Genomic DNA, 25,963 nt, shown 5'->3' with positions numbered 1-25,963 from the left:
AAAATAAAAGGTATAAACCCAGTTCAAAGAAAAAAAGCAAGCAGGCTGTGTAGCAGTATCTGCCATAAGTGACAAAAATATTTGAGGTCATCAAGTATCTGGCACCTCCCAGGTGCGAGGCCCAAATCCAGGCAAAAGACTGTGGTGGGCACCGTGACTTCTGCAGAGGAGTCTGCAGGGTGGCTAGGTGTCTAATCCCAGACTCAGATGACCCCTCTGGTCACATTCTTCCAGTTATATAGCCTTTAAAAACTCCGAAAGTCATGAATAACATTAAAATTTTTGTGTTTCATAATTCCAAAGCAACTTACAAAACAATTCTATGTACGTAACAAAAAAACTGAAAACAAAGAATTGAAAAAACAGTTGATATGTGATTGATTTATTAAAAAAGTTTAATGGCCTAACTGCAAAGATAACTGTATTGTTTCGGCAGAAACTGTCATCAAACCCCCAGCTCCTACGCAATAAGTTTTCTGAAAAACAAGTGATTCTGAGATGACGTGTTGAACAGACCTAAAATTCTTCTTTTCTTTTTTTTTTTGTAAAATGCTGAATATGTATAAAACCTCTTCAAGTAGAAGCTTATACTTAAAAATTGGAAGCTTAAAGTCTTAATAATATTGAAAAAACGAATTTAGTATCATTGCATTTACCAAAATACGAATCTGAATTTATAAGAATGCATTGTTCTAAATACATGTACAATGTCTTCCCTCCCCCAAATGAAAACTATTGTACTTTATGTAGGAAGAAAAATTACTTACCGCTATAATATCTAGTGTATTATCACAGACCTTTCGGATTTCATTATTTTTATCATGCATCAGATCTATGAGATATGCTGGAGCCTCTGAACGAAAGTGGTTAAAGATAAAAACTGCATTTGCGATCGAGACCATGCATTCACACAGGAAAATCCCACCTTTCTCTGAGTTCACATGCTAACTTGAAATTTAACTTAAAATTTTAAATTAAAATCATCAATACAAGATGACCAGAAATATTTAATATTTAATTTGTTTAAAAAAAAAAAAAAACAGGGATAAAAAAAGGAAAAAAACTAGATAAAAATGATCAAGAAAAACAGCTAGTAAATCTCGGAAAGTAGAAGGCCGTGTTTTGAAAACATGAACATAGTGAAAGTAACTGAAGAGGGAGCTCTCGAGCTGTGCGGCTCTGAGAGCCTTCGCGACCACCCTGGTTCGCTCTAGTGCTCAGGAAACTTAAATTCACACGAAAGAGCAACAGGAAGGAATCACAGTCAGACCCCGCGTGTGGCTATTAGAAGAAAGAGAACACGTGAGGCATTTTCATATAAAAGATAAAATCTGTAACCTAATATTTCAAAAAGAGATAAAGGAATTTAAGAAAACAATAGTATACATATGAAAGAACGATATAAGTCATAATTAGAAAACTCAGAAGAAAAAAATTCAGTAAAGAACTAAAAATAAAAGCAAAAATCATTTCAGATATAGTAAACTAAATTTACAACACAAGAGTAAATAAATAGATAAAAATTTGAGAAATAGAAGGCAAAAAGATAATTTGTAAAATTAAATAATGAAAAGAGATTAAAAATTAGAAAATTACAGATATTAAAGACAGACAAAGAAGATCCAACATAATATAAATCTCAAAGGAGACAACCAAAGCAATAGGACAGAACAAATATTAAAAATTATAATTCAAGAAAACTTCATTCCTGAAATTAAAAAAAGACAAAACTACATACTGAAAAAGAGCACATCTGCATACTTGGAAAAATCAAGTAAGGATGATAAATACCAAGTCAAGTTCTAATAAAACTACTTGGCATCAAAGAAAGAAACATTCCTTTGGTCTTCCCGGCAAAAAGATCGACTCATAAGGAAAAAAAGTAAATTGTCATTAGACTTTATGACAGATACCAATAATTATGAGAGTACAGACTTCTCATTGGCAGCAGTTCAGGCCAGAAGACAGTGGAAAAATACTTTTCAATTGCTGAGGGAAATAAATGGCAATCTAGAATCCCATATTCTGTAAATCATTATTAAAGGGGCAAACTTGCTATTACTTTGGCGGGGAAGGAGGGAGGCTCAGGATTAGAAAGGCTTGGCTGAGGAGATGGCTTATAAACTTATCTTTGCTGAATTGGAGACCATTAGGTAAAAAAGGAGAGAAATGCATTTGAGGACAAGACACCTGAAGAGGCAGTAAGTTATGACAAGGTGGGTCATGTCTGATAAATGATGAGAAATCTGGTGTGCTAAGAAAAGACAGTGTATTGTAAGGTTAAAGGGAACTTTTGAAAAACGTTAAAGTCAGCACATACAAAAAAAAAAAAAAAAAAAGACACAAAGATTCAGGTTAGATACTATTGCCACTGCCGTCCTTCCATGACATCCCCAGGCTTGGTTATATATTCTCTCCCGTGCCCTATGCTCATACCTTTATGACCTGATCACAATGGAGCATAATTTTATATTTCCTATTTACTTGCCTAACTCTCCATCAGATGAGTACATCCAGCACTGAACCAATGTTAGATGATCAGCACCAGCTAAATGTTTGCAGGTTAAATGATTATGTGCAGTTGAAGATGGAGCCGACACAAAATTTTCAGTATGGGACTGGGTGGATGACACTGTGATTATCCACTAAAAATACAGAAGGCAGTTGCTTTTCAGGGGAGGCTATTGACAATATCGAGAGCCCTTTTAGATACAATAATGATAAACTACCACTTGTTGTGTGTCTGCGTGCTGGGAACTATTATGGCACTTTAAATCCATTAGTACTTATAACAGTCCTATAAAGTAGGAGGGACTTATTTCTACTCTAATAATATTATGGCCATTTATAGATGCAAGATTGTATGCTTGGATAAGTTAAGTAACTTATCCAAGGTCCTACAGCTAATAAGTGGTAAAATTGCCTTTTAGGGTTATGTGATTATAAAGCTCCTTAGGCTACACCACATTACGCCCCTTCAGTTACGAGGAAGTCATTCAGTTGGCAGTTAGCAACAAATGCCTGGAACTCAAGAAAGAGGTCTTAAAAATATTAAATACTTAGCATATAGTTGGTAGCTGAAGTTATGAAAATAGATGTTTTCCCATGGAGAGTAAATAAGGTAAGATTCAAAGAGAACTAAGGACAGTTCTAGGAAGCTCTGATAGTTACGTTAATAGAGAAGGAAGTTCTGATATGTTTGTTAAGTTTCTTGGGAATCACAGCCTGACAAGTTAATAAAATTGTTCCCAATATATTCTACCATCTACTGATTTGGGGTCAACAGCTTCCATGAAGAATAGTTTGTCCTCTAAATTTATTTCAAAGCTTGATACTTTCTATATTAGTTGAACATTTGCAAGAAAAAATACCTAAAGATACATCTTTTCTGAATATGTTAAATGTCATTATCAATGGTAACAGTGAAGGATACGTGTTTCCTTGATTATGACATCTCTTGTGGCTTGGTGGAACACCATCTGGTAGAAGACGTAAATTATCTGGCACACAAATTCGTCATCTTCTTGTTGAGCTGAAAGGAAACAGAAAACTTCAAATAAAAGAATACTATGTTTATATTAAAAACTGAAAAACATTAAAGGGAATAAAAGAAAATGAAAAAAAAAAAAAACCAAAGTGACAAGGAGATAGGTAAAGGACAATTAGTTTAAATTATTTACAATATATGAGTGGCATATATCATTTATGTCAGGTGTTTTTTCTAAATTATATGGTAACAACAGTGAGGAAATTTCTTAATATGTTTTTAGAAGTCTTAGTAAATTTGGTTGTACTTAAGCTAAATAGGTTAAATTACTTTGGAATACAAAGATAAAAAAATAAGATTTTGAAAAAGAGCAATTACGTCATGAATCTGAGTTTAAACCAGACTAACTTGAGATTGCTCATCTCAAAAGATGGTGTTGTACTCAGGCAGAACTGAGGGGCAAGACTGGTTTAAGAGAAAAGCAACAGTGCTTCCTGGCAGTTTTCACTGTATTTGCCACCATAAAGGAATTGGTAAAACTAACTTCTATGCACCTAGTGTGAAATGGCAACACTAACCACAACTCGGTTGGTTCTTTTTGGTTCCATCATAAGAATTCTTTAAACTATTCTAATTTGTGAAATAAATCTGGTTCTGTTTTGTCTCTATAATGTGGACTTTACATGAAAAACATAGTTCTTAAAGAAGATCACACCGTCTAAATGTTTGGTAGAAATTAGACTGTGATAAGCAGGTATTTTTCTTTGTTGAATAATAACAAAATTAAACTTTACCTATTGGCATGAAATAAGAAGGTATTTTAGTTTCGATCTAATTGTAATATAAAAAAGAATGCTATGTGATCACACAGGCTAGTAAGTATTTAATATCATACAGAGACTGACAGAACAGCTGATGTCCACTGAGTAATACGTAATGTCAAAAGCAAATACTTAAGGAAATCTAATTTTTAGGTACTGGTTATAAAATTTGATTTACTAATAGTATGCTATCAACTCTTGGCAACAACTGTTAGACACAGATTTACAGGTCAAAGGTCAACAGAGCATCCAGGTCCACCCTGTTCCAAATGACTCTCCTCACCAACATGCCGAAGTGCCACTCTCCCGGAAGACTTGGGCTAAAAGTCTACTAAGGACTCGTGGTACACAGTGTTCCTTCACTTAATCAAAAGGCTTCGATCTTGGAAATCCATACATTTCCTAAAAGAGTGGTACGCAGCCTCTGCCCGCGATGTCCTCACGTCAGGACACGAGAGCGCAGTAAAACCCTGTGTGCCAGCGTCGTCAGCTCGCTTCACGCACCCGTGGCTTTCTCAGTCACAATCAGTGCAGGACAGCGATTCAAGGACACAGTCGTGTTTCAGCTTCACCACAGAATCTGCGTCGTGGCTCTGCCAACGACGTCGGCTCCACTTTCGCCTCCTGGCCACCTGGTCTCTCAGTTATTTCTAACCTGAAAAGTCCTGGCTTGAGAGTGTGGACCGAAATAAATACATACATAGTAGTGACCCTCGCACATGGGGGAGTCAGGGGTGTCGAGCCTCATGCAGTTGAAACCTTACCCATCCCTCAGTATCTGTAGGGGATCAGCTCTAGGACCCCCTGTGGATGCCCAAGTCCCCTTGATAAAATGGCTTAGAGCAATGCATACAGTTGGCCCTCTTCATCCGCAGACCCAACCGTGGATCAGAAACGGGACAAGTGTTTATTGAAAAAAATCCACATACACAGTTCAAACCTGTGCTGCCTAAGGGCCAAGTGTACTATATGTCGGAATACCTTGACCATGGGGGCATTATCTCTAGACGACCTTTTAAAATGCATTATGTCAGAGAATTTACAAATCGAATTTAAAACTTAAGAAAAATGAAAAAAAAATAAAAGAAAAATGAGCAAAAGACTTAAATAGGCACTTCACTTTCTTTGCCATGTCTAAATGGCCAAATAACACAAACAGGTACTCAGTTTCATTAATCACTATGGAAATGCAAACTAAAACCACAGTGCGACACCACTCTGAGGTTACAATTACGGAGACAGCACCCAGATACGCGGTGATGCAGGGCACTGCAGCTCTGTACGTTGCTCGGGGACTGAACGCCGGCGTGGCTGCTTTGTGAAAACGACCGGCACAATGTACAGACGCCAAGTGTGTGCGCACTCTGCGACCTAGCCATTGCACTCCGAGGCACGTGCTTAATGGAAATGAGGAAACAGGTTCACCAAATGCAAGGTTTAAGAATGTTCATAAGATCATTCTCTTAAAAAAAACCATCCATCAATAATAGAAAGAATAAAACAGCAGTATATTTACACAGCAATGAAGAGAAACACATCGTACATAACACAGATGAATATGACACTTACAATGTAGGGCAAAAGAAACCAGATTCTATTTATATAAAGTTCAAAACCAAGCAAAATCAATATGTGGCTTATAAAAGAAAGGACAGAAACCAGCAGAAGAGGGACCTCTACATGCTGGTAATGTTTTATTTCCTTCTGTGAGTGGGAATAAGATGGGTGTACTCATTTTGAAAAGTCATGGACTACATACGTACAATTTGTGCATTTTTCTTTATGTTATACTCCAAAAAAGTCCATTAAAATATAAAATGCATATATGTTATACCTTGTATGGGAAAGACTGAGATTAGAGTGTCTTTTTAGGCTTCTCATATTAGTATATTTAACTTCTGTACTATGATCTACTTTTAATGTATAATATCTGCTATGGACTGAATTGCGCTCCTCCAACATTCATATAACTGATGCCCTAACCCTGTCACTGTATTGGGAGACATGGCTATAAGGAAGTAATTTAGGTTAAATGCGGTCATAAGGATGGAGTCCTGATCCCGTAAGATTAGGGCCCTTCAAAGAAGAGATGCCAGAGCACTAGCAAGCGCTCCCCCGCTGCCCGCCTCTCTGGCAAGGAGGACGTCAGGACACGCTGAGACAGTGGCCTCCTCCAAGCCAGGAAGAAAGACCTCACCAGGAACCAAGTCAGCTGGCATCCTGATCTTGGACTTCCCAGCCTCTAGAACCACGAGAAAATAAATTTCTGTTGTTCGAGCCACTTGGTCTGTGGTAATTTGTTAATGGCAGCCTGCGCAGACGATTACAAGGTCCTAGAAAACATGGCCCTCACAGAGTGACACAGGTTCAGATTAATTTCATGTGCAATAAGAGAACAATGATCCCTGGCCCCTTTAGAGCAATACAAAAGCAAGAGGAAGACTCTGTCAAGGCCCCTACTGTCCAACACGTAACCATAAGCCACCGTGGCTAATTACATTACGTTAAATTAAATTAACATTCCCGTCCTCTGTCCTAACACCACATTTCAAGTACTCAACAGCCACACATGATGGACGGCACAGACGGAACATTCTCTTCATCACAGCAAGTTCACAGGACACTACTTCTGGGCTTATGGGGGAATATGATGCTTAGAACTGGCTTCCAAATGAACTTTCCTGATTAGAAATCAAGATATTTTAAAAAGGACTTGCACAAGATGGGAGTTCCAGTTCGACCAATACACGGCTCGACAGAAAGAAGGACGTTAGGTGTGAGCTGTTCGAGGCTGTTGAGAGGGATGCCGTGTCTATGAAATTGGCCCTGAATTGCTTCATAGCACCAGTAACTTTGCAACCTAAAGCTCTTTGATGTTACTCTAGCTAATCCTAGTAAATTATATTTAATTCATTTAACTATATAATTTAAGTTGCTATGTCACAAAATGATTCATGTAACAAGATGATTCATGTAACAGGATAAACAACATTTCATGATTCCAGACTATTTTATACTTAAAAGTTTAAACTTATAACCTGTTAATATATTAGCATAGAAAAAAGTTAAGATAAATTATAATTTACCATTCAGAAGTTCAATGAGTGCGGGGATTATCCCAGATTTGGCGAGCAATGCAGCGCAAGAGTCATCCATGGACACAGTCCCAATCATTATAACCACTTCTAAAACAAGGTCATCTTCTGCAGCACCTAATCAAGTTAAACCACAGACGGTTTTCATGCAGCTAATGAGAGCTATTAAATCAGTCCTTATGAATCCTAACATAGTTATATATGTCTTTTTCCAAATTTCTGTGTTCACTGATGACAGTTTGTGGTGTGGGGAACAGCAGTAGGAAAGTAGAAATTAGTCTTTGGAAATATAAATTGATGACAATTTAAACACAGAAGAGAGAAGATTCACTTGAATGTCTCCAAAGAACTTTGTGTGTGCATGTGTGCGCATGTGCAGAGGAGGATGGCACTTGGTAATTTTAAAAAGGCAGAATTAGAAAAAAATAAGGAAGAAGGCAGGATAGGGTAGGGAAACGTAACATTAAGAAAACACACTGTTAGGAAAAGGAGTACATACGTATCGGAGGAGGCCTGGAGACCACCTTTCTGAGAGAAAGAAACTAGAACTAGAGCTACAACTACAGGCCTGGGCGGAAACGTGCTACCCAGTGTAACAACACCCACAAAACACTGCTCCAGTAGTCTCATCCAGATCACAAAGAAACACTGATTAGACAAAAGAGAAATACTCAGCACGGACCTGGTTTCAGTTTATCCTTGAGGTATGGAACCAACTTGTACTCCTTAAGGACTAATTCCCAGTCTAAGTCTGGAATGGTCAAATTTGCAAGAGTCCCCAGACATTCAATCACAAACTCCTCCTCTTCGTCGTTAGAGATCTGGGCTGCGAGATCCCCAACATAATCCTGAATAAAACAGGTTTTTAATACAAATTAAAATATGATTCCTGCAGAAGGACCAATCTAAAAATTTAACTCACAGGAAGAAAAAATTAGTATCAAACATGACCCTCTTGCTGTAATACCTTGAGCTGAATTGCTGAGGAAGCCTGCGGTGAACTGGATTAAGGCAGGAAAGCTGGAGTGAGGACAGAGGGTTAGGGGAGGAACCATAAAACAAAAACAGCAGTAAAACCTAGGCTGAATTTTCTAGGAGCTAAACTTACAAGGAAGTGGGTGACAGAAAGCCAACGAGGGTCAGGAGTTAATATTTGACGAGAGCTCAGTAAGAGTTATAATTCCAAATGTAGCACTTTAAAGCTTCGATTCTTAGACTACTTTAACAGACGACAGGCCAAAAACTACACTTACAATAAATAAATTTTTAGTTGGTCCATCATGCTGGGAAATGTTCCTAATCATTTTCATCAGCAGTGGATCCTTGAACTTCAAAGCCCTCTTCATGAGCATCTTCAGTCCATTTCCTGATACAGAAAAATCGAAAATTCCCCCAATAAAATTAAGGTTCACTTAAATTTAATGATTTTTTGGTTTACAATTTGCAAAAAAAAAAAGTCAATTCACATACAGTAAAATGCACAAATCTTAAGTGTATAATAAATTCATTTAGATAAATGTCCCTGTGTAATTTACACCCATATCATGATATACAATATTTCCATTCACCCCAGAGTTCCCTGTACTCCTCCTTCCCAGCAAATCCTATTCCCCAAATACAATAACTTTTTTTCTCCTCCTTTTCTTCTTTTCCTTCTCTTTTTTTTTCTTATTAAACAAACTAATTTTGCCCATTCTAGAATTTCACATAAATGGAATCACTAAGTATGTGCTCTTTTGTGTACGGAATATGTGCCACAAATTTTAAAAATGTACAAATAGTCTTTGACTCAGAAAACTTGTACTTCTAAGAATTTATCCTACGAATATAAAAATGGAAATGTGTAAAGATTCAGAGAAAGGAAAATTACCGCAGCACTGTTTGTAATAGAAAAGCAGTGGCAACAAACTAAATATCCAAAATAGCAGATTAAATTATGAAAAATCTTTTAATGGATTATTTTGCAGCTCCTGACAATTATGTTTTATAAAAATATTTAGTCACATGGAATGATATGCAATGTATTATTAACTTAAAAACTGTCAGCATACATAGAGAACTCCGTTTTAATTAAAAATACGTAGAAGCATTGCAGCAAAATTTTACTTATGATTATTTCTGAATAGTGAGAGTAAAGATTTAAATTTTTTCCTGTTTGCTCAGTGTAGTTTCTGTAATGAACCTGTGTACTTTTCAAATAAGAAAAACAACTACTGAGCAGACCGAACTATCATAATGCATGACAAGCCATTTTATGAAGATATTATAGAAACAAAAACCTAACACATTTGTATTATGTCATCTTACATTATAACAGATTGTTTTTGCATTAATAAAAAGTTTTGTTTCATCTAGTAAATGTTTTTAAAAATCAAATACCAATTAAGAGTAACTGCGCTTGGTTTATAAAATATTACTGGAGGATAAGTGTTTCTACTCATGATATAAGAATATTCAATCTGACCTTTAAGGATTGTAGCTATAATTTTAAAAACTACCTAAAAACAGGATTTACATAGCTACTATAATTCTTAATTCCTTATTATCTATTTTCCGTCACAAGCCAATTGCCATGTGATAGAGGTTATCTATGAAGCTCAAAGGCACTAACCTTCACAGATAAGCTGTACATTCCTTTTGTTCGCAGCAAGATTAATGCAAAAAGAAATGAGTTCCAGGTCAATTCGTTCATCCGAACATTCAAAGAGCATCTTCATTAACTAGCAAGAAGCACAGGGCAAATTTTACTCAAAAAGACGCACGCAGAAAAACCAGAAGCAGTAGTTTTATCACAATGTGTTATCTTAAATTGTATGTTGGAAATAATACATTCCATTTTCAACACATAGAAGTAGTAAGCTGTCACTAATGAAAAACTAAATGAATAAATGGTTAATGAACTACTAGATTCTCAGCATTAAACATATACTAAGTAAAGTGGAAAATACAAGAAAAATATTAAATACATCTATGCATTCAAGGAATTTAACATACTGTGTGGGAGTAGAGCATTCTGAGCAAAGAAAATACCTTGGTCAAAGTTTACGAGGCAGGAAAGAACATGACCCCTCTGAAGAGCTAAGACCAGGAAGCATGCCTGGAGAGAGGGGAACGTGTTGAGAGATAAGAAGGTAAAAGCCAGATCATGCAGGGTCTTGAAGTACATGTTAAGGATTTGGGGCTTCGTCTTAAGGATAATGGGAAGCCACTGAAAGCGTCTAAATAAGGAAAGTGTCAGGATAAGATCCGTGTTGCAAAAAGATGTGGCCAGCGTGGAAAACGGACTGAACCAGGGTAAGAAAGATGTGGGAAAACCATCCAGGAGGCTAGAGGAAACGTCCAGGTACGAGCATGGCCTCCTGGACCAGGGAGAGCAGTGTGAGTAGAGCTAAGAGGATGGCGAGGGATATACTCAGGAAAGAATCAAAACAGGATTTCATGACTGACTAGATGATGTGCTCAAGGAAAGGAAGGGTCCAAGGTGCCTCCCAGGTTTCTGCACCGACATGAATGGTGATACCAACATTTACCAAAAAGGAGAAACTAGAAACAGGAGAAAACTTTGAAGAGGAGATAGTGGTTTGGGTTTTCGATACGCTGAGTTTAAGTTGCCTATCTGATAGTCTAGTACAGTTATTCAGTACAAGTTATAAATGCAAGCATGAGTTTAGAAGAAATGTTTGGACTGGAGGTATAGTTTTAGAAACTGTCATATATGGTCGATAACTGAAGCTGTAGGCTGGATCCAATTATTTGGGCATGGGTATAAAATGAGAAAAGAATTCCATTTAAGGTTAAGAGAAAGGGTAAGAGGGCTTTACAGACAGAAAAGTAAGGAGTTTGAAAAGGTAGGCTATCTATGCCATTTAGCAGTAATCTAGATTTTTCAAGGTAAGAATTAGTTCCTATAATAAAGAAGAAATAAACTTTATGATATAGTTTTGAGAAGCTAGTCTATTATTGGTAAATCAGCAAATTAACTTAATGTATATCATGTAAAGATTTTTTTCTAACAATATATAGAAGTCAATTTATAACCTAAAAATTTCTTCCTTTTCATCTCAGGGCAATATCTTTTTAGATCAACACACCTTCATAAATCCAGCACGGTGTCTTACATATAGTTAGTGAATAATAACACTATTTATTAACTGGTTAGACCCTATTCTGTTAAATCTTGTTTTGGTTATTCTCCACATTAGCTCCAGATAACTTCTACATTTCAAAAAGGATACATGATCAACACACAAAAATTAATTGTATTTCTATGTGCTACCAATGCACAATTGGAGACCAAAATTAAAAACAAATCTACTTATAATCGCTCCTCCAAAATAAAACACTTAGGTATAATTCTAACAAAACTATATCTATATGCATTTATCATATGCTGAAAACTAGCAAACACTGTAGCAGGTGAATGGCTGGCAGGTACGCCTTTCCCAGAGGGCAGCTCTTTAACCACAAATGTTGCTAATGGAATCTCTGGGTAGAGAATCAACAACATTTAATAATGTTACAGAATTTAAAAATTGTATGGCAAAAATAATCTATATTTACTGGATATATATTTAACAGGTTTTGCAACCTATCTATAAATTAACTGCCAATTAAAATTTATTATGTTTTTCATACTCATAAAAACCTACTATAGATTTCTTCCAGGCTTTTACTGATACAAGAAGCTTTTTTGTAATGACAAAAAATGCTACATCAACTCAAAGCTTTAAGAAGGCAAAATATCGGTGACTATTTACTTGAAATGAACCTTGTAGTATGAAAACTGCCCTTAAAAATAGGGTTACAGTTGATTTGCTTAGAAGCTAGATTTTTGTTTTGCTTTGTTTTTGTAATTTCATGAAATAATCAAGAGCTAGATTTAAAAAATAAAAATAATGCATGGTTTGAAATCTTATCTACTCCCCCCCCATCAAGAGAAATTAGGACTAAATGTGAATTAAATGTATCATGATATAGAATTAGTTTTTCATAATAAGAAAGAGAAACACTTCAATTTTAATTAAAGCATTCACATTTTAAAATAATAGTTTAGTTCAAACTCTACGTGCAACATGATGTCTTCAATTTGATTGCTACCCACGGCACTTCAAAAGTAAGTGTAATTGCTGACAACTAGGAAATATTAAAACTAGATTTGTTCTGCTTTAACTATGTCCATTGTCATCTTTTACCAATTTACCAGGAAGGCAGTAAAAGGGCTTCGGCTTGCGCGATGAAGAGGCGACAGTGCTCAATCAGACAAGTCCCACACTGAGTATCAGATACCAAAGACCTACGACCGAAATCACTGTGTCTAGACTCTCTGGCACCTGACTTCACTTATTTACCAGTGACCAGAGCCAACCCCCACAGCTCTCTGTTCGCACACCTCCACCACCCCCACCCCCGCCCAAACATCTTTGAATGATTATGGCAGAACTCTGCATGCCTCAGGAATCTCTTCTGACTGGCGACTCCCTAACTCTGCTGTTTGAAGTGATGCTCTGGTTTCTGAACTTCAGCAGATAATGGCAGGCAGGAGCAAAGGGGGCTGTCAGAAAGGACGTTTACCAGCATTCGGCTAAAAAGAGCATGCAGATCAAAGAGGGGCCAGAGAGGACAACTGCAGTGGAAAACATGTGGATCACTATGAAGATTCTTGCACACTATTCTAGGGTAAAATATTAAACAACACCATGACATCATTGCCCAAACACGTACTTTGATTGGCCATTCTATTACCAATAAATGCTTTTATAAGCATCTGGATGGCATTTGCACCTATTTAAACAAAGCATGCATCTTAGAGGTCTAAATAACAATGAACTGTTAATGTGTACTTTTAACTATTATTAGAATACAACTATTAACTCCTGGTTATCCCCAAGCATGCTTACCTGAAACAATTCACCCACCGAGACCATTAAGATCATGTATAAAGAAAGATTTGCCTGGCCCCCAAAATTGTGCAGAATAGTGACATAATAGGGAAAAAATTAGAATATATTGGATAATTAGAGGCAATAAAGTACAAAAGAAGCAAAGCAACATAATATCGGGAGAGATTATAAGGCACATTGAATATATAATCACCTACTCTGAATGTGAAATGATTTTCAAAGTGAACTCTAATCTAATTATAGGCTTAACCTATAAAACACATATAAGGAAGGCAGTATCTAAATTGGACTATGAATAGGTCAAAAATAATGAGGAAAAGATTTGACATTTTACTAATAGTACCTTACTTTTGTATAGTGTTTTACAATTTGTAAAAGCTCCTTTACATAGATCTCTAATATAATTAAAAAATATAACCATACTCTACACTCTTTTGATCAGTAAGATGAATATAAATAACTACTAAACCATTGCTTTCCCGCTTTCAATGTTATTTTAGGCTTCTCATCTGAAAAATTCATTTGCAATACTAGATGATCTTTACTAAACAAAAACTAATATGCATACATTCAAAGTGAACAGAATAAAACATTAACTCTAAAATACTCTGAACTTCAGATATAGCTTTATTTAATAAGTAGGTTAATCAGCTGTTGTCACAAATGAGTTTAAAGCTTTACCACTGTTATAAACAGTACTTCAAATAGCCAATACTTCTGAAAGGAGTACCTTTTTAATTCCTGAAAGAAGCTTGGAAATTCCAATTGAATCTAAGATTTGCTTGCCATGATGCTTTTATTTTACAATAAACTTAGAACTGCGTGGCAATCAAACCATGTCAACTTTTCCCTAGATATGTCAAAATTGCGCCCTATAAAGTCAAGTTATAGGCTGGATGGCACTTTAGGAGCAAACATATTTTAGAGTATCAATTGGTTTCTCAAAATATGGCCTCGACTGAAAAGCTTCAGAATGTTTATGATATAATTTAATAATATAACCTTACCTAGTCCTATAAGGGTTGAACTTTTCAAAAGAAAAAAAAAAATTGTTGACTACTGAATGAGTTTTAGAAGATTCTGTGCATGAAATACAAGTCATAAATGTTCTGAAAACTCCACTGTGGAAATGTTTGGCGTTAGAAAATTATCTGGCAAGAAAACATGCATGAATATTGTTCTAAAAAAGGTATGGGAGAATTTTGTATATACACAGTTTTCAATTGCAATACATAATAACGTCTCAAAAGTAACCTAAGCAGGTTCTTATTTCTGATTATTTATTTAAAATAAAGTTTTATATTTTATGTTTGAGATTACACATTTTAAAAGGGAAGAGTAACTCCAAATACAAGATTCAACAAAATAAGTTTTCCATCCCTTTTTAGTTTACATTTACATCTCTTTTACTTAATATTATTATTTTAAAATTCTAATCTGGACAAAAACAGTCAATCTAGGCAAGAATATTATTCTTTTCTGGCTGCTTTCCAATTCATATCCTGTAGTCAATGAAGTTCTGACACTAAATGGGATTGAAAAAGGAACACCCTTTGAAATTGCAAAGCAGAAACCCTCAGAACATATGGAGTGAGACTGTGGTAAATCACCTGTAATCTCCCTTTGACATGGCTACTCTTTTATTGAAAACTTGTTTGACAAAGAGTTTGATTACACTTCACACTGGCTGTAGTCTGACATGCGTTATCTCTGTAAGAAGCCTTGCCTTGTTAGATAAAAAATGCTGCATATTTTTTGAAGGATGTCTATTTCCTATAAACAAGCGTAATTAGTTTATCCCCTGACATAAAAGGCTAAGAAATTACCCTTAAGAGTTTATCAATTTTTTAATGGCATGTAGATAGTGTCAAAATTCTGATATAGGAAATTGAATTTTAGAACTGTCTTACAGATTTGGGATAAATAGAAGGATGGTCGATAAGAATTAATAAAGAGAGAAATTGTGGTCCATTTTTTATTACATAGTAATTATTTTCAAGTAATATAAATTTAATAACTTATATTATAGGCTAATAAGAAATTGCCTTTTTGTAGTCTTAAGAGGAATTACTTTAATAAGTGTGACATATTCATACTCTTCTAATGTTTTGAAAAATGTGTTATTTTTATTGTATATTATACATCCTGTAATTTTGCTTTCTCTATTTTAGAAAACAATTTTATAGAAAATAATATAACATTAAAAATCAGCCCCAGTGTTTCAATCATCAGATAACCAAATTACTGGAGCTCAGTTTATGAAAGATTAATGGCACAATGTTACTCTATGACTGTAAATTCTCTAAGAGTAAAATCATATAAGTACAGAATCTCTCTACCCTGAAGAGTCCATGTAAAAAAAGAGTCACTACGTTCCTTCAAAACAAATAGACCTAACAAATAGACCTAAGTATTTCAAAACTGAGTCACATCAAACAACTTTCTTGAGAACAGTGCTATAAAAATAAAAGAATTTTGATGAAGCGTTTTCCCATCAGAGTATGCAAAGCACTTTAAACCATCAACTATAAACAGAATTAAAGAGAAAATTACAAAGTTAGGAAATGTTTGTAATATGACAGAGTTAAAATAGTTATTATATATAGATTTTATTAATCATGAAAATATTAACATGTCATGGAAAAATTGGCAAGGGACATGAATAATTTATAACATAATATGGATAATAAACATATAAAAAATGTTCAACCTCACCAATATCCATAGAAATCCATAGAAATAAAAAGAGACACTCCATTTTTAGAGAAATGATAATAGCCCGTGTTAAAGATGAAATGCTAGCTGGAAATATAAACTTATGTGTTCTTAGAAGGTAATCTGGCCACAATATGTCAAACACACAAGGGGTGTTCATATCTTTTGACCTAGTAATTCTACTTTTAGGAATTAAACAAAAGAAAAAATTAAGGATGGGATAAACATTTATATGCTATGATATTTATTCCACATTATTTCATTTGCTTACATACATTTAGATCTGTTTTTATGTGATAAACTGGAAAAAAACTAAACGTACAATTTAACAATATTTAAATTATGGTACATCTATGCAACAGAATATTATACAACTATTGAAAATAATTTTTGAAGAACATTCAATGACATGGGAGAGTATTAATGATCTATTAAGTAATAAAGTAATATATAATTACATATATAATGCCAATATATATTTTTTTAACTATGTAGAAGGAAATGTAGCAGAATGTTAAATGAATATCTCTGGGTATAGGTAACCAAGTTATTTTCATTTTATACTGTTCTGTACTTATAACAAATTTATATTATAACAGATTTTCTATAATGAATTTATATTATTTTTAAGAGGGAATTTTTTAAGAAAAATATCTGGAATATCGAGAAAAAAGTAAAAAAATTTTTTGAATGCTCTTTCTAAAAACACTTGAATCACTTACCTGTGGTATACAGTCAGTGTATGCAAACATAGATTTAAAGCGGTCATCCATGCTTATGTGGTAAAGAACACACATTGCTATTTGTTTGTAGTTTTCATTGCCTGGGAATAAAAAATCATGAATATGGTGATTGAGATTTATGTGATTACATTTCTTTGGTATAACACTGAAATTAATGCATTAAAACTTTAAAACTACTGAATTAAACCCTAATATAACCCTCATCTAGAAAATATTTCAAGCTCCCTGTTTCCATTCCAAAGTGTGAATCGCACTATCTGTGAAATATCACTAATTTCCAAGAGATAATATGCATTTGCAAGGCATATTTTTAGGAAAAAAATAAACCGAAACCTAAGAATTATTTTCAGTAGCCCACTATAAAAGTGGCCTGCCCACCCTTACTGTTTTATCAAAATATGGGATTAATACAGTTTACTGAAAGTGATGATATATAAGAAATAATCAACAAAATGTGTATTTAATTCCCATGAATCAAAAATTGGAAAAAATAATCAAAATGATAAAAGCAGTAGAAAAGTATTTGTAATGTTAAAAAATACAAAACTAAAAAATGCTAAAGGCTATAAACTTATAAGCATGTAATCTATGGATTGCCTCAGAACTTCTGAGGTAAAATAATTCTAGTTTTATACACCTCGAAACTGAAAAGAGAAAAGTGAATGATACATCATAGACTTGAAAAATAAAATGGGACTTTAATATGCCATGTCGTCATTCCACCTGCTTTCAGAGAGACCATATTTTAAGGAACTATTTGCTATTTCAAAGTTAGTAGCAAAACTAGAGCTGGGAAAGTTTAACCAGAAAGTTTTATCCAAAGAACGATATTCTTGAGGATGCTGAGCTATGAGAAATCCTTGAAGATATTTGGAGTTTAAAAACAATCAAGCATGTAAGTAAATTTAGTTGATAAATTACATCAAAAAGATTTTAAATATATTTTAACAGGAAGGATAAATCTAGCACCATTATCCTTATGTCTACCATAGCACACAATTACTAGAATACTTGTTTTTTAAAATACTGCTTTATATTCTCACTGAACTTTTTTCATGTATTAGGCATAGTTTAAGGCAGTTAGAAAGGCTTGCCAGATGTAAAGTTTGGTGTTCTCGTAAGGCGTGGTATAGAGCACATGCAAGCTTCTCAATAAATATCTGACTGATCCTACTTCTAATAAACAGTACAGTGACTACAGGTAACAATACTATAGTGTACATTTGAATGTTGCTGAGAGTAGACCTTAAAAGTCCTCGCCACACACACAGAAATTGTAATAATGTGATGTGACAGATGTGTGACGAACCTGACTGGTCACCATTTTACAATACGTACACATATCAAATCGTTAACGCTGTACACCGCAAAAATTACATAACATTATATACCAAGTGGACGGCAATAAACCTAGAAAAAAGATGAGCGTTATATAAAACAAATCACTCTCACGAAGTTGGACCAGAACTGCAGTCAAGCAGTGGCCAACGTACTGAGAAAAACAAGGTGCAGAAGCCTGAAGGCGAGCGGGGGCGGGCGGGGCGGTGAGCAGCAGTGGCAGCCCTCGGGGAAGAGCTGGGTCCCCCCACGTGGAGGCCATGGAGGCGACCACTCGGGGTCAGCGTGTGGCTCTGCCGACGCCGGGCAACCTGGCCTTGTGCAGGTTAGAGGTCCATTCTGAGCCTGTGCTGAGCCACAGGTCCTTCCACCCAGTCACTTTCCTATGAAGCTCTGCTGTCCCCTTCTCCCCAATAGTATGGGCTTAGGAGTCACCTACAAGCTCCAGTCTGGGAAGAACCCTCCATCGTTTTCTCATTCTCACAGGGTTATAAATTCCTTCATGAAAATAAAACTCGAGGAAAGAAAGTAACGGAAGCGTGGAGCACTGATCAGCGTGTGCCCGCTCCACACCGCCACACGCTGCGGCGCCCTCTCCTTCCACGTGGAACTCCTGGAATGGGGAATGGCGGTGGAGCAGGTGGACTATGAAGGTGAAAGGTCACAGAGACAAGTGTGACGACACAGACGGCCACCTCACGATGAGCGACAGCACTTCGCTCACCTTGGAGCAGCATGTGCTAGGCCAAGGAAACCTGTAGGTGTGGCCCCTGGTCTGGCCGAGTGCGACCGAACACAAGAACTGGGAGCGTGACCAGCTCTGCACCAGGGATATTTTTTTTCTTGAGGAAAATGTGAAAGGAGGTGATGACATATCTAAGGGACAACAGCACTGTACTCAGAAGCCTATGTAACTCGTGTTGCTGATATGTCTTCCACATTTTGTCTGGGCAAAGGTTCCTTAGAATTCAATCAATTGATTTACAAAATACCTATAAAATTGATTTTCTTCCCTTTTTATATTTATTTAGGAATGAAAAAAATATAAACTGACATTTGCCCTTTTATTAAGAAAAAAAATGGAAATAATTTTGTAAATGGTCTTGTTACCCAGATGTTACCTTAGTGATTCTAATTCATATCTTGTTAAATACCACATATTTCTTTTCTCTTCTAAAGAACTATGATATATGAATGAAGATTATAGTATATGAATCACAGGTATCTTATTCATTGATTCAACGATTATATAAATGATTAAGTGCTTGACAAAAATATAGCCTAAAACTTAATGACAACTAGCAGATATCTGACAGCCACAACAAAAGATGAAGTATTTTAGGACAAAAGTGAATACTTGGAGTGAGAAGCTGTCTGGAAATAACCTGAATTCATCTCTTCAAACACAGCTGAACAACAAAAAGTAGAGGCTTTCTGGTAGCCAACATTTATGATTACTTAAAGGCTAATTTGCAGATCATGTTGCAATAAACAGCCATTAAGAAAGATTAAATGGTCTGAGTAAAATATGAGCTTATTCTTTATTATAAGCCAATAGTCATCTTCATTCAATGAAAGAAAGGATATTTTAGTTCTTAGAACATAAACGTCAAAAAAAAAAAAAAAAAAGACAAACAACTCCAACAATCTTGCATAACCTAAATGAATTCGGGAGGCTAGAGGGTACGATTTTCTCATAAGAATTCATGACTGAGAACCATAAACTCCAGCTAACCAGCTTTGATTCTTCCACATCCTACAAATGGCAGGCATTTCAAAAGGGCTCTTTCAAGACTTACACACATCAATTATCCCCTAACGGCATCCCAAGTTAAAACGGGCTGCCAATAGTCGGCATCCTGGCATAACGCCAAAGGCTCTGAATTTTGAGAGCAGTGAAAAGACTGAATATTTTGAGAAGTAGGCCTTAATGACGAGGGGTGGATTAGTCAGATCTGGTCAAGTAATAAGGCCGGAGTGGAAAAAAACGGCCTAGTCATTATGATTCTTTGGGTATTTATGGTAATAAACATGAATCATGATGAACTCACTGGCTAGTAAATGCAGAGGTCATAAGTGCTTCGATAGGATTTCCACAGGAATTCACCGTTAATTAGCTGGATCATTATTTGAAAGTGTTACTGAATCATCTTAGCAGTCGTGCGGCCATTCCCCCAAAACTGGTCATTCCCAGCTGAGGGCAGTTAATGCCTTAACAAACTGGCCATTAACTCTAGTAACTGATTTTGTGGGAATTATTGCACTTATAAAATACATTCAAGAGGTTTTTTTTCTTTTCTTTAAAAAAAAAAAATTGCAGCTGTAGTTCAGCTGGAGCAGCTGAAGGAGGAAAAAAAATCAGCTCTCTAGGCTGCTCTCATAATCGATTTTCTGCCAATTAAAGGGCAAACGCATGCTGATGGGTTTTGAATTTTAAACTGTCTTCAGTTTTTTCATCTCTGAAGTGATTAGTAAAAGCACCATTTAGCCACTAATTTTGTAAGACATTTGGGATTTTCCACTCACAGTTCAGTCAAGCAGAAATATGAGTTCTGAACACCAGAACTCAAAGCCAAATTTCCGCTTCTGCAGTAGACCCAGCCCAACACTTTGTAAAAACAGAGTGAGAACACAAGTTATGGGCCACATTATTAGCCAGATTCTCATTCCCTTCTACACTCCATGTCTTGTTCAAAGTGGAAAACTCCCTTTGAAGTCACAAAGGCTCTGTGAAAGATAAGAGAAGTGGGAATGTAAGCGCCCCTATGTTCGAATAGAGTAGGTGATACATCACCCCTAGAAAGTCTACGTGGATACAACACAGTTCAAAACTCACAAGTGTCTTTACATTTACTACACAGTGAGGGCCCTTAAAGCTCTAGCAACACAGGCAAAAACACCACGTAGAAGAGAGTTGCCACAATTACTGAACATATATATTGACTATATTGGAATATACTAAAAACACACCGAAGGTACATTAGAACATCTTTGGTACACGTTTCCATATAATTTTATGTTTAACTTATTGGGGCCATATTAGAGATACATACCCAGTCTGATTAGACAGCTTCAGTTAAAACTTGAATTTAGAGAAACCAATTTTTAAGACTGCAACTATTTTAGACTGTCTTTGGTTCTGTAATAGGTTCGTTCACAGTCAAATCTAATAAAGATGTGAGGTGAATAGATAAAAATCAAGAGCTTTTAACCATGAGTTATGGGGGCAGGGGGTGAATGACAACTATATAGGTTACAATGATCAGTACGGAAACAGGTGTCACGATAATTTTGTGAAACAATGATTTGTGGATAAATGATTTTTGTTTCATATTATTTAATTTAAAAACCATAAGAAACTGAAATTGTAAATCTACCATTAAGCTCAATAGCTCTGTCACATTAAAAGGCATTCGCTAAACAAGTACTTTAAAGTCCAACACTTTCGATGCATTTGCATTCTTTTTTTGTATGTACAACTGGACATTTTGCCATGTAGCTTATTTCTCATATATTTTCAACATGTTTTCAGTTATTTTATTATCTTGTTTGTAGTATTCTTTTATTACATCCACAGCACACCACAACAACTTCTTTGTAACATGCCCTACAAACACGCGTCCTTGTGGTGCAAATGACAAGAGCTGAAAGGGAGCCCTGAACAATGACTGCCTTCCCACTGCCGTGTCCCCATCACCGACTTCATGTGCTCTGGTCAGCTTTCACCATTAGAAATGGAGACACCCCGGGCAATATTCACACACACAGGATTGGAACCAGCTGGTGATAGAAGAATCTTAAGAAAAAAGGCTTCTTGATTTAATTGGGAAAACAGGAGGAAGCATAAATTTTACTGCCATTAATAACTTCAAGCAATCTTGATATGACTCTACCTCACGGTGACGGCTAGACATGTGCTTTTGGTTAAAGTGTTTGCCACATCTAACCCCTATTGTTTGCTCACTTGATCAGGTAAGAAAATGCAGGTTTATTTATAGGATAATGAGGCCTATTAAAATTGAGAAACAGTGCAGTAGTCTATGAGGAGCTGCGTTTTGAAACAGATGTGTGAAATTCCATAACAGTTTTGTAATAAACAGGTCAAATGAAGTTATTAAAAAAAAATCTACTTTAAGTTTCTTAAAGAAACCATCATAAAGGCAACTTAGATTTAAAAAGAAGAAAAAAAAAAAGATGGAAAACACCTCCTAATTGGAAAACATTATTCTGACCTTTTCCAGTTTTTCATAAACAAGTCAGAAAAGGCCATTTACAAAATAATGCTTTTTCATGATATAAAGATAAGCTTTATTTCTTCATTTTATGATGCTTTTGTTCAATTAAAATTTAAGTCATATTAATATATAATGAAAAAAGTAAATTTAACATTATGGGGGGAATTTCAAAGGTGTTCAAAACAACTTTTTAAATTTTCTTTTAGGGACATATGACAGAATAGTCAAAGAAAATAACCCTGAATTTTTAAGTGATCAAAGTTTAGAGTCCAACAATATCTGCTCTGGCAATCTGTAACAATAAGGGAAATCAGACTTGTCTCAACCGGAAGAAATCAAAAATTTATCACTTAACTCTTGACCTGGTCCGACTCCCTACATGCTGATAAAATCTTTCCACAGCCTTGGAAAGTGCCCTGAAACCCAGATCACCGGGGGAAATCTAGATCAAGATGAATCAGGTGCCATTCTTCCTCTCAAAACCATTCTGGGTCTCCTCACAGAACACAGCGACATTTATATGAATTTAGAAAACCTTAGAAACTCTATCTTCCAGTGAACAAAACGTGGTCTAACATTACTCTGACTCAAACGTGGGTTCTTTTTGAAATGAATCACGTGGAACTGTGAAACAGGCACAACGACGTGCTATTGAATCTAGGAATCTGAATTTTCCTGCCATAAAAAAGAAAACTAGTTTAAGTACAAATTAGCCATGCAAATTAGCATGGACTCACAATCCTCAAACTTAGAAGCATCAAAATTTATACAGACAGGGATTTGAATCGAGATTTGAACTAAGGATCAAACTTTTATACTAGTCTGTTCAGCCCCGTCCATGTGTGTTTCACTGACCAGTGCAGCTCTGCTGATTAAAGAGCAGCCTTAGGAAGGACGTCTGAGCTAGTTCCATTTTTAAGTTAACTTGCACACAGATTCATAAATTATATCGTAAAGTGCCTAGTACAAGTTAAGCACTTGATGAATCTTTATTGAGTATGAGATTGACCTTTAGCTATTATAATTATTATAAATATTGAAAAGCTTAGCAACATCTCTAAGTAATACTACTAATTGCTCAATTTTTTTAAGAAACATTCTCATTTCTGCTCATAAATAAACTCAGAAAGTATTGCAAGGCAGGGTAATTTGTGATGCTGACTTCAACATTATACAGACTTTTGAATATTTTAAAAGAACACTATGCTCATCTGTTCCAACCCGTCATTTCAAACTATCTGTGGTGTAGGGCCAGGTTTTTATTTTTCCTTCCAATGTGTCAGAGACCAATCCTGTTGTAAAGTATGAAAAAAATAAAATTAAACAAAAGATATGCAAGACAGAAGTTCAAAAATTTCTATTATTACATTCAGCATATATAAAAATATTTGATTAAGTTGCTACAAGTGTCTAAATGTTCATCCTCAATTTCTGGATTTACTCTTTACGGACCAGAAACAAAGAGTTTATGGATCATACTTTGAGAATCACTGTATTAAAAGGTTCCTGCCCCGAATTTACACCATTCACGAAAGAAATCGGTATCAGTGCTATGTCAATGTTTAAAACAAACCCCTGATAACCAGGCCTAGAAATAGTCAAAACTATAAAGTAAGAAGACTTTTTTCTGCAAGGCTCAGTCCCGAGAGGCTTCTCCTTCCTTTTCGTCTCCTTATCTTAACAATCTACTAATTTTCTCATGATTCGCACAACAATCCTATGAACTGGGCCCTATTTTATTCTTTTACTTGTCTAAGCCAGACGAAAGGCTCAGTGATGATCAGCTGGCCTTCCAGTCTCACTCAGCTGAGAGTGAAGGGAAGAAGACTCCGGCTCAGCTCTTTTGACATTCGTTGCTTTCACACACGAATCCATCCAGCCACCCACCAACATGCAGTGAGAACCCAGATGTGCCAGGCATTGTCGTAGGCATGGTGAGCACAGGCGTGAATAAAATGGACACAATTCCACATTGTCGTGGAGCCTGGAGCCTCTGGGCCTGGGGCATGGTGGTGATGGGTGAGTAGATGGTGAAGACAATAAACAAGATAATTATATGAAAGACAGATTATGTGGTGATTAAGTGCTATGGAGAAAAAATACAAGGAAAAGGAGAGAGCCTCAGGAGCCAAGGGTGGAAATTTTAAATGGGATAACTTGGGAGTGAAGCCTGAAAGAGATGAGGAAATGAACCAAAAAAACAGGAAAGAACGTTCTGGGCAGCACGAACAGGAAGTGCAAAAGTCCTAAGGTAAGAGTGTGCCTACTGGGTTCGACGAATAGCAGGAGAGCCAATGTGCCTTCAGCAGAAAGAACAAGAGAGAGTTCTAGAAACTGTTCACACAAGCAAAGAGGGGAGAGAACATATCAACTCGTACAGGCCATTTAAGGACGCTGGTTCTTCCTCTGAGATGGGAAGTAATTGGAAAGTTTGGAGCAGAGAAATGAGATGATTTAACTTAAATTTTAATAAGATCCCTCTGTGTACAGTATCAAGACTGAGGCAAGGGCGGAAGCGCACAGGCCGGTTAGGGTGCTACTGTATTAAACCAACAGGAGATGATGGTGGCTGCGACCAAGGGTAGCATCTACATTTTGAAGATACAGCTGACTGACCTGAAAGATCGGATGCAGGGTGGGGGGAAAGAGAAGGGTCAAGGATAAAAGTTCCCCAGTTTTGGTCAGTTAACTTGAAAGAGGAAGCTGCCATCTATGGAGATGGAAAAAGACTGTGAAAATAGATGGTTTAGGGAGGGCTGGGAGGGGGTGGCAGTGAGGGTCAGGTGCTTAATTTTGAATGTGTTAAATCTCAGGTACTTATAAGGCATCCAAATGGGAAAGGATTGTTGGGGTAAGAAAATCAGAAAAGAGGCTAGAAGTATCTATCTTTTTATATCAGTAAAGGCAGAATACTTAATGAAATGGATGAAGTCACCAGAGTAAGTACGGATAGGGAAAAAGTCTAAGGCTCAGGCCCGGGGGAGGGCGCAGTCTAACGATGAGAGCTGGGGAGATGAGGGGGAAGCAGACGGGGAGACCGAGAAGGCCTGGGGAGTAGAGGAAGGATCGGGAGGGTGCTGTGCCCTGGAAAACAAACGAAAAAAGTTCAAGGAGGAGAGAGCTGTACCGAGTGCCGTTCCCAGGCTGACCTGACCAATATGAATGCTGGAAACTGACTGCTGGACGCGGCAACGCGGAGGTCAGTGCACCTGGACCAGAGCAGGGTGATGGAGAATCGGTGGGGAATATGGAAGCCTGAATGGAAAAGATTAAGGAGAGTGTCTAACAGTGAGGGAGGGAATTGAGAGAAAAAGACAGGAGACAAGGGAGAGAGGAAGGAGAACAGACAACAGACTGAAAAGGACAGGAATGTACATGAAAAGAAACGGGAAATGAAGACGATTTTTTGAGGCGTTTTATAGTAATGGGAAGAAAGGAAATGGGATGATACCTGAAAGGTAAAAGAGTGAAGTGCGAGTCAAAAAGAATTTTTATTAAGATAGAAATAATAGCACATTTGTATGTCGATGGGAATGATCTACTCGAGAGGGGAAAAAAATGATACAGGGAAGAGAGAACCGCTGGAGACGGCATGGGAGGGGGCGGGGCAGGGGCGAGTTCATCCGTAG

At 36.3% G+C, this 25,963-nt stretch overlaps 1 protein-coding gene across 1 annotated transcript in view; it reads right to left on the bottom strand.

Annotated features, from left to right (window-relative positions):
* Nucleotides 1-25,963, bottom strand: part of KIFAP3 (kinesin associated protein 3) — a 108,132-nt gene that overhangs the window by 43,557 nt on the left and 38,612 nt on the right. Inside the window, exons 12-18 of the mRNA XM_025044005.1 lie at nt 16,741-16,841; nt 10,015-10,123; nt 8,657-8,769; nt 8,086-8,251; nt 7,395-7,520; nt 3,434-3,532; nt 768-853 (exon numbers count right to left, since the gene is read on the bottom strand). Of these exons, the coding sequence (XP_024899773.1) occupies nt 768-853; nt 3,434-3,532; nt 7,395-7,520; nt 8,086-8,251; nt 8,657-8,769; nt 10,015-10,123; nt 16,741-16,841 (800 nt within the window). The remainder of the gene's footprint in view (nt 1-767; nt 854-3,433; nt 3,533-7,394; nt 7,521-8,085; nt 8,252-8,656; nt 8,770-10,014; nt 10,124-16,740; nt 16,842-25,963) is intronic.

Source organism: Pteropus alecto, unplaced genomic scaffold (assembly GCF_000325575.1).
Source record: "Pteropus alecto unplaced genomic scaffold, ASM32557v1 scaffold101, whole genome shotgun sequence".
NCBI lineage: Eukaryota > Metazoa > Chordata > Mammalia > Chiroptera > Pteropodidae > Pteropus > Pteropus alecto.
The sequence above is the reverse complement of the archived record's forward strand: the minus strand, read 5'-3'. Positions and strand labels throughout refer to the sequence as shown.